Genomic DNA, 13,345 nt, shown 5'->3' with positions numbered 1-13,345 from the left:
TAAAGCCTTATGAAGACCCTAAAGGGCCGTGTGGACCCCAGAGATCTCAGCAAGAGGGGTCTGCAGGCCTTCACTGTTCCAGCCTGGATTTTCCATTGGATTTGCCTCATGTTCCATGACCAACGGGGACCCCTCACCACTTACTCTTTTTTCCAGAGTTCTTGTTCACTCACAGCTGTGCCCACCTAACTCCCAATCTGAGCTCACTTTCTGCCCATCGTGCTCCCTGGTCTGTCTCCTAACCCTATTTTGTGGACTACCTAAACTTCCGTTGCCCATCGTGTCCCTGTTCGGACAGAGCTTTCGGTCTCAGCTTCTCTAACAGGCTCATGGCTAGCTGCCAATTCCTGACCAATTCCAGCAGGTACCAGGTATACAGACGGGTCTGATCAGCAGGGCCTGGGGAAGAAAATCACACTGTGCTCACACTTCTGGTTAAAATGGTCTTAGGGGTGTCTGGGTGGCTCAGTCGGTTGAGCATCCGACTCTTGATTTCATCTCAGGTCCTGATCTCATGGTTGTGAGATGGAGTTTTGCATCAGGCTCCAATACTGAGCATGGCCAAGCAGGCCTGGGATCCTCTCTTCTCCCTCTTTCTCTGCCCTTCCCCCAATCGCTCTCGCTCACTCTCTCAAACTAAATGAATAAAATAGTCTTCAAAGAGCTGAAACAAGGTTTCTAAATATTGGTTGCAGGCTCTTTCCCCTCTACCTACATCACCACCTCCCATCCCTGCTCCCCCCCCACACCCCCCCCACCTCTCAGGAACATCTGCATCCTCTGGCAGACTCTGACACGCATGGAGATGACTCTTCATGTTCAGGGTATTTCAAATGTTGTATAACAAAATTAATTACATTTAATTAAACTTACCCATTTTTTATAGCTCCCAACCAATCTAAAATGCCACGTTAAGCTTATAAGACGGCAGCCTTCCAAAGGATTGGGCTGTTGGGTGTATCTGCTCTAAAAGGCTCATGTAATTTCAGGGATCATTTTACACGAGTGGGTAATAGCCTCTTGGCCTCAGTTACGCATCAAGCAAGAATTAGCCTCTGGGTCCTCGGCCAAGTCACTATCTATGTCCCCCCTTCCTGCATGCCAGCAACAATGCTAACGCAGAATTTCCACCTCCTTTCATAATGCACGAAAACTATGAGCCTGCTTCTCCTTCCCCCCACTATATGGGAGCAGGGGAGGGAACATTTTGTATTTCTCACAAGCAAAGAGCCTGACATATGGTAGTTGCTGAATTTATTAACATTTATTGAATGGATGAATGCTCTTGCTCATTGGCTATTAAGTTTCTCTTATCTTTTTTCTCTGAAAAAAGTCTTTCTCCCCAAGTCTTAGAGGATTTCTTGCTCCCCAAGATTTAGAGGGGATGTGGTGGCCACAGGTCTAACATGTCTTCTCACTTGGACCCAGACTGAAGCAGTACCCTCTCTCTGGTCCTAGTATCAAGGGAGATGGCTGACGGAACATCAATACACCCTAAAGGCTCTACTTATAACTGGCCCACAGTCACTTCCACACATTCCATGGGCTAGAGTAAGCCATGTGGCAGGCCCAACAGGAGGGGAGGAGAAAATTATGCTTTGCAAAGCAAGGAAGGGGGGGGGGGTGGTGTAGTGAATATCTGCTAAAAAGTAATACTATACAGTAAACACCGAACAAAATCTACCCTGTGTTGTTTACCTGAGTTTTCTATCAACGCTGTTCTGAGGTTTTAACTAGTTTTCAAAACCAGCAAACTAAAATCCCCTACAATGTATAGATTAGTCAGGATCTATTCAGTTCGAGGGACAGAATACAACTCAAACTACTTTATGAACTAAAGGCGTGGCAATATATCTATTGAATGTTCACAAACACGGAATAAAACTGCCTTAATCCTTCTTTTGGGTTAGAACAAACAAAATCCAAAATTGCACAAAGTGAATTCAATGGTGAACCTTCAGTGTATATACACTCTTGACAAACTGAAACAGGTAAACCTTCAGTTTACATACTTCTGTCCTTTGGAAATATTCAAGGCCAAGAAATCCTGTACCATATCATTTAATTTCAAAATCTTCCCTGGCTGTCGTACCCTAAATTCCTTTCCCATCAATTTTCCCCAAAAGAGCCATTTCATCCAGGTGTCAAATTTCTTAACACCCTATATCCTTCCTACCAGAGGGGGCAATGCACACAACATACCTTAAATCATTTTGGTCTCTTGCTATTCGTTCATTAATTCCATAAGCCTTACCGAGAACCTGTTAAAGGGCAGGTGCTGTATTTAGCTCTGGGAGTACACAGGATGGGTAAGCACAGACAGTCTAGAAATTTGTCGCATAACAGGGGCAAGAGGCTTATAAACAACATCTGGAACACTGCATGATAAGCACGGTAACAGAAGCAAGAAACAGCTCAGCTCAGCGCTACGCAGACAACTGCGGCCACAGTGGAACACTCAGCTACAGAAATGGGAGGCTGGTGGCACCAGCTGGCGGTCACTGGAGTAATGTCTCAAGGAGAATCTGAACTCTGACTGAAGACAGAAGCTGGGAAGATAAAGGAAAAACAGTGGATAGAAGAGTCACATGCAGAGGAATCAACGGAACCAGCCAAGTGAAGGGTGGTCGAGTTTCTCTGTGCTGCCCTTGAGGGACACCGATCACACCAAGCAGAGACATTACGGAGTCGGGCTGAGTTGGAAGTGTCTGTGGGATATGCAGGAGGGATACTTCCTTGGATTCGTGAGCGATTTGCACTCAGTTATTGAAATTTATTTGTGTATGTTTGTGCACGGAGTGAGCAGCAGCTAGGGCAAAGAACAACGAGGGGGTGACAAATCTATGGTAGAACCGGCATGCCAAAGCCAGATTTCTTTCCCCACAAAGAATAACCAAAAACAGGTTCTGTCTTGTTCTGCTTCTTACTCATTACCAGGAGCTGGCTCGGTGCGGGGCTCTGTGGTGCCTGCCGAACAAGGCACTTAAGAGAAGACTAGGGGCGCCTGGGTGGCTCGGTCAGTTAGGTGTCCAACTTCGGCTCAGGTCATGGTCTCATGGTTCACGGGTTCACGCCCCACGTCGAGCTCTGGGCTAACACCTTGGAGTCTGCAGCCTGCTTCAGATTCTGTGTCTCCCTTTCTCTCTGCCTCTCCCCCATTTGCACTCTGCCTCTCTGTCTCTCTCTCAAAAATGACATAAAGATTAAACAAAAATTAAAAAAAAGAGAGACCTACAGCCTACTGGGTGCTCGCTACAGGGCTGGATGTGGAGCACAGTCTCCAGGTGTAGGAATGTTACAGGTTTCAAAAGCGGCCACGCAATCTGCCAGTACAAGCTAAGCGATTATCTTCAGGAAAGCTAATTTAAGAACATGATAAATTCACTGTCCAGAACTGGCTAAGCATTGTACTCAGAGATCTTGCCCTGAGAGTGCTCTTATATTACTGGACACAATGAAAACATTAGTATTTTATAGGAAATATGTTTATTATTGATCGTTGCAATTCAAAAATACTCTTTTCTCGGGACTGGTCCATCTTACTCTGTCTCTTTAGAGATATTAAATACATCAAAAATGTGAGCAATTTTGCTTAATAATACACAGAAATTTCTGTATGGTAAGCAAGATAGGAATTTCTAACAATGAAACAAGATCTCCAGAAGTTGTCAGTAAAACAAAGGAAGCATTTCAAGTGACAAGATGTAGGAATCCACGGATAAGATCTAACAGAGCACATGCTGGAAAATGGGATCAAGAAACTTTGTAATCCACCCTCACTCTGAGTTTGCTCTGGGATGGCACAAGCATGTCCCGTGAAAGGGGCTTAGAGACAGAACTGCTTTGGTCCGAGGACAGATCCTTTGGGCATGGGACTCATGTTACCTAAGTGCCCCAAAGCCAACTGTTTTTTTCAACTTCTTGTCCACATAATCATGACCAGAGGTCTCAAGGAGAAGAGCACAGAGCATCTAGCTTTGACTTTTGAGCAGATGTAACACCAGCTCTTCATCCTCTGCTAAAGACAGGCCTGTGTCCAAAGGCTCTAAGGTCTCCCACTTGGCCTTCTTTCTGTTACGACTCGTGGGTCCCACGTCTTCCACTTCGCTGTTGTTCCTTTTCCTCATTCCCTGCTTCTTCTTGGTATCACTGGTGGGAACAAATCCAACGATTTACTTGATAAACAACTAAATCCATTATGAAATCAAACACTTAAAATAGGACAAAATCACCAATAACAGAGAGTTGGTAAAGTGATATTATTACTCAAGAGAGAAAGAAACTGTAACAACATCAGGATATCTGTATGTCATAAGTACCTTCCTATTAACAGATGGGGGCAGAAGGCCTACCATGCACCAGGCACTGCACAGGCACTGTCTCATCCAATCCTCACAATTCTAGGGAGCTACAGTTATATCATCCACAACCTGGGGACACTGATGGCCTGCACTCTGGCTCCTATCTGTGCTTGTCCTGCCACAGCAAACTGCCTGTATTAAAGTTAGATTACTGTTTTGGTAGCAATCTGTAAGCTAACAGATACCAGGATACCAGATACTAACATCTGTTGTATGAAGTTGTGATATACAGGTTAAGAGTAAAAGAGAACCTCAAATGTCAAATTATTTAAGACATCAAATAAACTTTCTCCATTTAATGGGGTGCCTGGGTGGCTCAGTCGGTTGAGCGTCCGACTTCGGCTCAGGTCACAATCTCACAGTCCGTGAGTTCGAGCCCCATGTCAGGCTCTATGCTGACAGCTCAGAGCCTGGAGCCTGCTTCGGATTCTGTGTCTCCCTCTCTCTCTGCCTCTCTCATGGTCTGTCTCTCTCAGTCTCAAAAATAATTAATTAATTAATTAATTAAATTCTATATCTAAGACCCAAACATTGTTCTTGAAAAAACAAACATTATTACAGTATTCCACTCCTACCACTTTTATTCAACATAGTACTGGAAATCCTAGCTGCTGCAATCAGACAAGAAAAAGAAATAAAAGGCATTCAGATTGGTTAAGGAAGAAGTAAAACTGTCACTATTTCCAAATGACATGACATTAAATATAGAAAATCCTAAAGACTTAACCAAAAAAAAAAAAAAAAAACTATTGGAAATAAATTCAGTAAAGTTGCAGAACACAAAATCAGTATGCAGAAATGTGTTGCATTTCTTTTTTTTTTTTTTTTTTTTTTTAATTTTTTTTTTTTTTCAACATTTTTTATTTTTTATTTTTGGGACAGAGAGAGACAGAGCATGAACGGGGGAGGGGCAGAGAGAGAGGGAGACACAGAATCGGAAACAGGCTCCAGGCTCCGAGCCATCAGCCCAGAGCCTGACACGGGGCTCGAACTCACGGACCGCGAGATCGTGACCTGGCTGAAGTCGGACGCTTAACCGACTGCGCCACCCAGGCGCCCCATGTGTTGCATTTCTATACACTAATAATGGAGAAGCAGAAAAAGAAATTAAGAAAACAATCCCACTTACAAGTGCACCAAAAGAGGCGCCTGGGTGGCTGAGTCAGTTGAGCATCTGACTCTTGATCTCGGCTCAGGTCATGATCTCACAGTTTGTGAATTCAAGTAACCCATTAGGCTCTGCACTGGTGGCATGGAACCTGCTTGGGATTCTGTGTCTCCTTCTCTCTGCCCCTCCCCCACTTTTGCTCTCTCTCTTTCTCTCTCAAAATAAATAAACTTAAAAAAAATTTTTTTAAACTTGCACCAAAAAATAAAACAAAACAAAACAAAATAAAATTCCTAGGAATAAATTTAACCAAGGAGGAGACAGATCTATACTCTAAAAATTATAAGACATTGATGAAAGAAATTTGAAGATGGCACAAATAAATGGAAAGATATACTATGCTTATGGACCGGAAGAGTTACTGTTAAAAACTCCTACTATCCAAAGCAATCTACAGACTCAATGCAATCCCTATTAAAATTCCAATGGCATTTTTCACAGAACTAGAAAAAGTACTCCTAAAATTTGTATAGAACCACAAAAGACCCCAAATGGCCAAAGCAGTCTTGAGAAAGAAGAACAAAGCTGGAGATACCATAGCCCCAAATTTCAAAATAAACTACAAAACTATAGGACTCAAACAGTATGGTACTGTAGAGAGTCCCCAAATAAACCCAAGCTTATATAGTTAATTAATCCATGACAAAGGAAGTATGGATATACAATGGGTAAAAGACAATCTCTTCAATAAATGGTGCTGGTAAAACTGGACAGCTACAGGTAGAAGAATGAAACTGGACCACTTTCTTATACCATACACAAAAATAATCTCAAAATGGATTAAAGACCTAAATATGTGACGTGAACAATAAAACTTCTTGAAGAAAATACAGGCAGTGATCTTCTGGACATCATCCCTGGGAACGTTTTTCCAAGTATGTCTCTCTTCATGCAAGGGAAAAGCAAAAAATAAACCACTGGGGCTACATCAACCTAAAAAGCTTTTGCAGTTGAACGAAACCACCAACAAAACAACAAGGCAACCTATTGAAAAGAAGATATTTGTAAATTACATATCTGACAAGGGGTTAAAATCCAAAATATACAAAGAAATTATACAATTAAACACCAAAGAAGCCAAACAATCCAATTTATTTATTTTTTTATTTTATTTTATTTTTATTTTATTATTATTTTTTTTAACGTTTATTTATTTTTGAGACAGAGAGAGACAGAGCATGAATGGGGGAGAGTCAGAGAGAGGGAGACACAGAATCCGAAACAGGCTCCAGGCTCCGAGCTGTCAGCACAGAGCCCGACGCGGGGCTTGAACTCACAGACCGTGAGATCATGACCTGAGCCGAAGTCGGCCGCTCAACCGACTGAGCCACCCAGGCGCCCCAAAACAATCCAATTTAAAAATGGACACAGGAACCAAATACATATTTTTCTGAAGAAGACATACAGATGGCCAACAGGCACATGAAAAGATGCTCAACATTGCTAATTATCAGGGAAATGCAATTCAAAACTACAATGAGGTATTAGAATGGCTAGTATAAAAAAAATAAGTAATAACAAATGTTGGCAAGATATGGAGATAAAGGGACCCTGGTGCACTGTTGGTGGGAATGTCAGTTGGTACAGCCACCATAAAAAACAGTATGGAGGTTCCTCAAAAAATTAAAATAGAAATATCACAGAATTTCACTACTGAGTATTTACCCAAAGAAAATGAAAGCACTAATTCAAAAAGATACATGTACCTCTATGTTCACTGCAGCATTTACAATAACCAAAATATGGAAGTAACCTAAGTGTCCATCGACAGATGAATGGACAAAGATGTGGCATAAACACACACACACACACACACACACACACACACACACACACACACAGATAGGAATATTATTCAGACATAAAAAAGAACAAAGCTTTTGCCGTTTGCAACAACATGGATGGATCTAAAGGATACTATGCTAAATGAAGTCAGAATGAGAAAGACAAAAACCATATGATTTTGCTTATATGTGGAATGTGAAAAACAAAACAAACAAAAAGCAGAAACAGACCCATAAACATAGAGAACTGGTTGTTGCCAGAGGGAGGGCAGGGGGACAGGTGAAATGAGGGAGTAGGAGGTAGAGACTGCCACTAATGGAATGAATAAATCACAGCCGCAACATAGGAAATATAATCAATGTTACTGTAATAGTGTTGTATGGTGACAGATGGTGTCTACACTTGTAGTGAGCATAGCATAAGGTACAGAGTTGTGGAATCACTAGGTTGTACCCCTGAAACTAATGTAAAATTGTGTGTCAACTATACTTCAATTTAAAAAAACCAAACAACCATTGTTACTGCAGGGTTCTGCATACACTTGAGGCACAGACCATAAACATAAAGCTAGTTTCTGAAGGTACAGGAAATCACTTTATACATTAAAAATAAAAGAAAAAGCAAAACAGCAAAACATTCTCAAAGTATTGTGAGATACCATCATCATGTTCAAAGATGACCCAATTACTGGATGCAGGATTAAAGCAAAACTAAAAGCCCATCTAATAGCCTTCATAGTAGCAACCCTTCGTCAAAGGCTTGCTAACGGTCTGGCACTGTGCTACATGCTTTATACAGACTACATCATTTATCTTCAGGAAAATCCTTGGTTGGGGAGCATTAGCTTCATTCTACGATTAAATGACTGTACCCAGATTATAAACATAGGATTCGAACCCAAGGACTCTAAATTTAGCTCCAAAGCCAGGTTACTGAAAGCAATAAGCTGACTAGCTTCAGTTAGTATTTGAAAGACAAGAAAGAAAAGAATTAGCTGTGGAAAGAACACTGATTTGGCACTCACACAGTCAAACCTTGGCCAATCAACTAACATTTCTAAGCATTAGTCTCAATCTGTAAAGGTGAAGATTATATAATTTACTTAGCAGAATTGCTGTAAGAATTACTTAAAATTATATAAAGTCAAGAACATAGTAATACTCAATACATGTTAATTTCCTTTCTGCTTATAAACTACTTCCTTTCAAGTAAATTCTTACACTGATGTTATATAATAGAAAAGCAGAAAAAAAAATCCACAGAAGTATCATATTCCAAGCATATGATATATTCCAAAAAAGAACAAAGTGCTCAAATTTCAATGGAGAATATTACTTCTTAAGAAGCATGCCTGGCTATGAGTGAATTTGCCTAATCAGCATATCTACTTATGCCCAGCTTGAAGCAAAGCCGTAAATAATTTCCCATTTCACCTCCCAGAAATGCTCAATGCTCTGACTCAGCAGCCATTCTCTCCCACCATCGGAGGAAAGACAAATGAGACAGCACTATGAGATTACTTCAAGCCTCAAACAACTGCATTTTCAAAGGGTACTTGAAGAGATAAACGTGAAAAGAATTCCCCATAATGGGAAATTCAGTTAGCAGAGATAGTTAATTCTTAGTCGAAAGGGCCTTAAAAAAGAAAATATATTGAGTCTTAATCTGATTGTGTATTGCCCATCCTGTTTAAGCTCCACTGGGCTAGAGTACCAGGATTTATTTGGTACAAGGTAATACTGATTTCTGCCCTGCCTGTATTTCAAGAGCACCTCAGAGCAGCTCATCAGAAACAGCCTAATTAGTAGGCTTTACTAATGCATCCTTTGTTAATGTGCTCTTGAACATTATATTCCCTGCAGGAAATAGCTGGTTCAGATAATAAAAGGAAGATGGGAAATTTATGTAACACAAATATTTTCATAATTAGCAGCTTTGCTGCTTTGTGGACCAGTTCAAATTCTAGAAAGGTATTTTATCCTATTTGCCATAGCAAATAAGTAGCAATTTGTATAACAAATTAATTATTAAACAACAATATGGATATTCAATAGGTAAGTCACCTAAAAGGGGGAAAATGTAATGAGTCTAGAAAATAATACGGTAAGCAAGGAAGCAAAATATGGTCACAATGTGGTCTCTTCAGAAAAGGCCCCTTCCAAATGGTGCAGTACTAGAGGGTGAGGTCAGCAACATGGCTGAAGAAGACATCCCCGGTTCGTGTCCCCTCCCAACATGTGGCAACCTTCCACGGACAGAAGTGTTTTTGTGGGAGCTGTGGGATCCAGCACTAGACACCAAGAGACCTGAGAGGAGTCTCACCCAACCCTGCTTTGGGTAATAGGTATACAGACTACATTCCAAGTTGTGAACTGGCTCCAGCCCCTCTCAGCAGTGGGAGAACACCATCTTAAACAAACACCCATGGACAGGAACACTTGTGGAAATCCAGGTTTCCAGGGGGGAAATTCCAGCACGCTGGAGAGGGGAGGAGAAATAGTATGATTTCACTATCACCCCTCCCCCTAGATGGCACAACTGAGGGCAATTTTTCCCATGGTGCAATGAGAGCAGGTGAGCGAGTGCCCAGCTTTCCCCGCTGTGCAGAATGCTGCCCAAAAAGGCCCATGTCTCTCTCACTCTATCCAGAATACTAAATCATGAGCTGCATGGCTGGGGGCAGGAGGCAGGAAAAAGCTGGGAGAGTGGCAGACAGGACTCTCAGAATAAGGAATGTGAATCTTCCTGTGTCATGGATTCCATCAAGAACCCCGCCCATGAACCAGTGGAGATGCCCTGCACACAGATCCCTCCAAGTGGCCCATGGGCACTCCCTAGCACTTGTGTGCCTTACCTATACCCCCCTACACCTGCGTCCGGCTCCCTGTGCATGCTCCTGATGACGGAGTGGGAGTAAGCTCTGGTAGGTATCTGCTGAGCATCACCCAAATCTATAGGTCAGGGAAAGACCACCTCAGCATTAGTGCCATTCTTGGAAAAGCAAAAGGGAGGCTGGAAGCATTTGGCCTGATGTGTTGCAGGATCAAGAGAAGACATACAAGTTAAAAAATTCTGCACATGAGGGAGCCAAGAAGTGTGGAGCAGGTGAGAAAACCTCAAAATCCCTGTCTGACCCAGGGGTGACAGAAGACATTTCTCTCTTGAAGGCAGTTAGTAAAGACTAAGGGAGGTGACTGCTACCACAAATGTGAAGACAGCAAGGAACTGACTGATCTAGGAAACATGACACCACCTAAAGGTCACAGAATTTTCCAGTAGCTGATCCCAAAGACATGAAGATCTACAACTTACTGGATAAAGAAATTAAAATAGCTATTTTAAGGAAGTTCAACAAGGTACAAAAAAAAAAAAAAAAGAAAAAAAGAAAAGTCAACTAAACCAGGAAAACAATGTATGAACAAAATGGGAAGTTTAACAAAAAGACATAAGTCATTTACCAAAAAGCCCCAGAAACTCTGCAGGTGAAGAATACAATGAATAAAATAAAACTTCAGAAGGGAGGATCAAAGTCAGAAGGAATCAAGCAGAAGAAAGAATCTGCAAGTTAGAAGACAGAAACTTTGAAATTATCTAGTCAGAGAAGAACAAAGGAAAAGAATGAAAGAGAGTGAAAAAAAGCCTGCATTACCTATGACATACATTCAAAAAACAAAAAAAACCAAAAAAACCCGACACTCTGTAAATCAATGGAATCCTGGAAGGAGACAAGAGGAAGAAAGGAGCAGATAGCCTATTTAAAGAAATCATAGCTGAGAACTTCCCACATCTGGGGGAGAGACGTGGATATCCAAGTTGATGAAGGTTATAGGTCCCCAAAACAAATTCAATTCAAAGAAATCTCCTTCAAGACACATAATAAAACTGTTAAAAATCAAAGACAAAGACAGAATTTTAAACACAGCAAGAGAAAAGAAACTTGCAACTGACAAGGGAATTCCAATAAGGCTATCAGCAGATTACTCAGCAGAAACTTTACAGGCTTAGAGAGAATAGGAGGCTATGAAAAGAAAAAACCTCCAACCAAGAATACTGTATCCAACAAAGCTGTCTTTCAGAAATGAAGGAGAGATAACGACTATCCTGGACAAACAAAAGCTGAAAGAATCCAAGTTGAAATGGAAGAATCCAAGTTGACATGAAAGGATTCATAGTACAAGAAAACATAGGAAACTATCCAATAAACTGGAAAATTCAAGTATATAGTTAAATTCAAAATATGCTAGGGCTGTAATATGGTGGTGTGCTCACCACATAACCCCAGGTTACGGAAGGTTAAAGGTTAACGGGCAAGAGTATTAAAAATAACAATAAGCTACAGGGGGTGCCTGGGTGGTTGTTGGCTAAGTGTCCAACTTCAGCTCAGGTCATCATCTCATGGTTCATGAGTTTGAGCCCTGCATCGGGCTCTCTGCTGACAGCTCAGAGCCTGGAGCCTGCTTGGGATTCTGTGTCTCCCTCTCTCTCTGCCCCTCTCCCACTCACATTGTGTCTCTCTCTCAAAAATAAACATAAAAAAATAATAATAGCTATAATATTGGTCAATGAACACACAATATTAAAATAGGTAAATTGTGACACCAAAAACCTAAGAACAGAGTAAAACGATAGAATTTTTGTACGCAATTGAAATAAGCCATTATTAGCATAAAACAGACTATTATAAGATGTTTTATGTAAGCTTCATGAACCACAAAGTAAAAACTTAAAGTAGATCCACAAAAGATAAAGAGACAGGAATCAGAGCACATCTCTATAGGAAATCAATTCAAAAAGGAAGACAGCAAGAGAGGAAGAAAAAAAATCAAGGGAATGACAAAACAGATAACATTAGTAAGTCCTTACCTTTCAATAATTATCCTAAATTAAAATGAATTAAATTCTCCAATCAAAAGGCATAGAGTGGCTGGATGCATAAGACCCAACTATATACTGTCTACAAGAAACTCATTTCACTTTTAAGGACATAAAGTCTCAACATGAAAGGCCGGAAAAAGATATTCCATGCAAGTAGAAACCAAAAGAGAGCAGGGATAGCTATACTTCTATGAGACAAAATATGCCATAAGCCAAAAACAATTAGCAAAAGATGAAAAAGATCATAACATGATGATAAAGAAGTCAATTCATTAAGAGAATATAACAATCATAAATATATATACACCCAACATCAGAGCAATACAATATATTTAGCAAATACTAACAAATCTGAAGGCAGAAATAAACAGTAATACAACAAGAAAAGAGAACTTCAGTAATCCACTTTCAACAATGACTAGATTATCCAGACATTTCAATAAGGAAATGTGGAAAATGAACTATACTTCAGACAAATGGACCTGACATATATAGAGATAACACTCCATATAGCAGCAACAGAATACATGTTCTTCTCAAGCACATATGTAACAATCTGCAGGACAGATCATGTGACAGGTCACAAAACAACTCTCAGCAAATTAAGAAGACTAAAATCTTATCAAGTATCTTTAACACCACAATGGTATGAAACTACAAATCAGTTATAAGAGGAAAAGTGAAAAATTCACAAACGTAAAATTAAACAACATGACCCGCAACAACCAGTGGGTGAAGGAAGAAATTTTAAAAAACATTTTTTTAAATCTCTAAAAATGGAAACACAAGATACCAAAACTTGTGAGATGTAGCAAAAGCATCTTCCCAAAGTGGGAAGTTTACAGTGTTAAAAGCTGACCTTAAGAAACGAGAAAGATCTCAAACAACCTAACTTTTCACCTCCAGCGAACTAAAATATGAACAAATGAAGTCCAAAGTTAGCAGAAGTAATGAAATACAAAGATCAGGAAAAAAATAAATAAGAGACCAGAAAAACAAAATAAAAAAAAGATTAAAAAAAACAATAATTTTTTAAAAAGATATGCAAAACTGACCAACATATGGCTAGTCTAACTCAAGAAAAAAGAAAGATTAAAAATCAGAAACTAGAAAGGAGACTTAACAACCAATACCACAAAAATATAAAAGGTCATGA

The 13,345-nt window shown here is 40.3% G+C and overlaps 1 protein-coding gene across 1 annotated transcript in view; it reads right to left on the bottom strand.

Annotated features, from left to right (window-relative positions):
* Positions 1-3,467: 3,467 nt before the first annotated feature.
* DDX10 (DEAD-box helicase 10) overlaps positions 3,468-13,345 on the bottom strand; it is a 278,111-nt gene continuing 268,233 nt past the window's right edge. Inside the window, exon 18 of the mRNA XM_058686692.1 lies at positions 3,468-4,149. Within this exon, the coding sequence (XP_058542675.1) occupies positions 3,972-4,149 (178 nt within the window). The 3' untranslated portion in view covers positions 3,468-3,971. The remainder of the gene's footprint in view (positions 4,150-13,345) is intronic.

This window comes from Neofelis nebulosa, chromosome 10 (genome assembly GCF_028018385.1).
Source record: "Neofelis nebulosa isolate mNeoNeb1 chromosome 10, mNeoNeb1.pri, whole genome shotgun sequence".
NCBI lineage: Eukaryota > Metazoa > Chordata > Mammalia > Carnivora > Felidae > Neofelis > Neofelis nebulosa.
The sequence above is the reverse complement of the archived record's forward strand: the minus strand, read 5'-3'. Positions and strand labels throughout refer to the sequence as shown.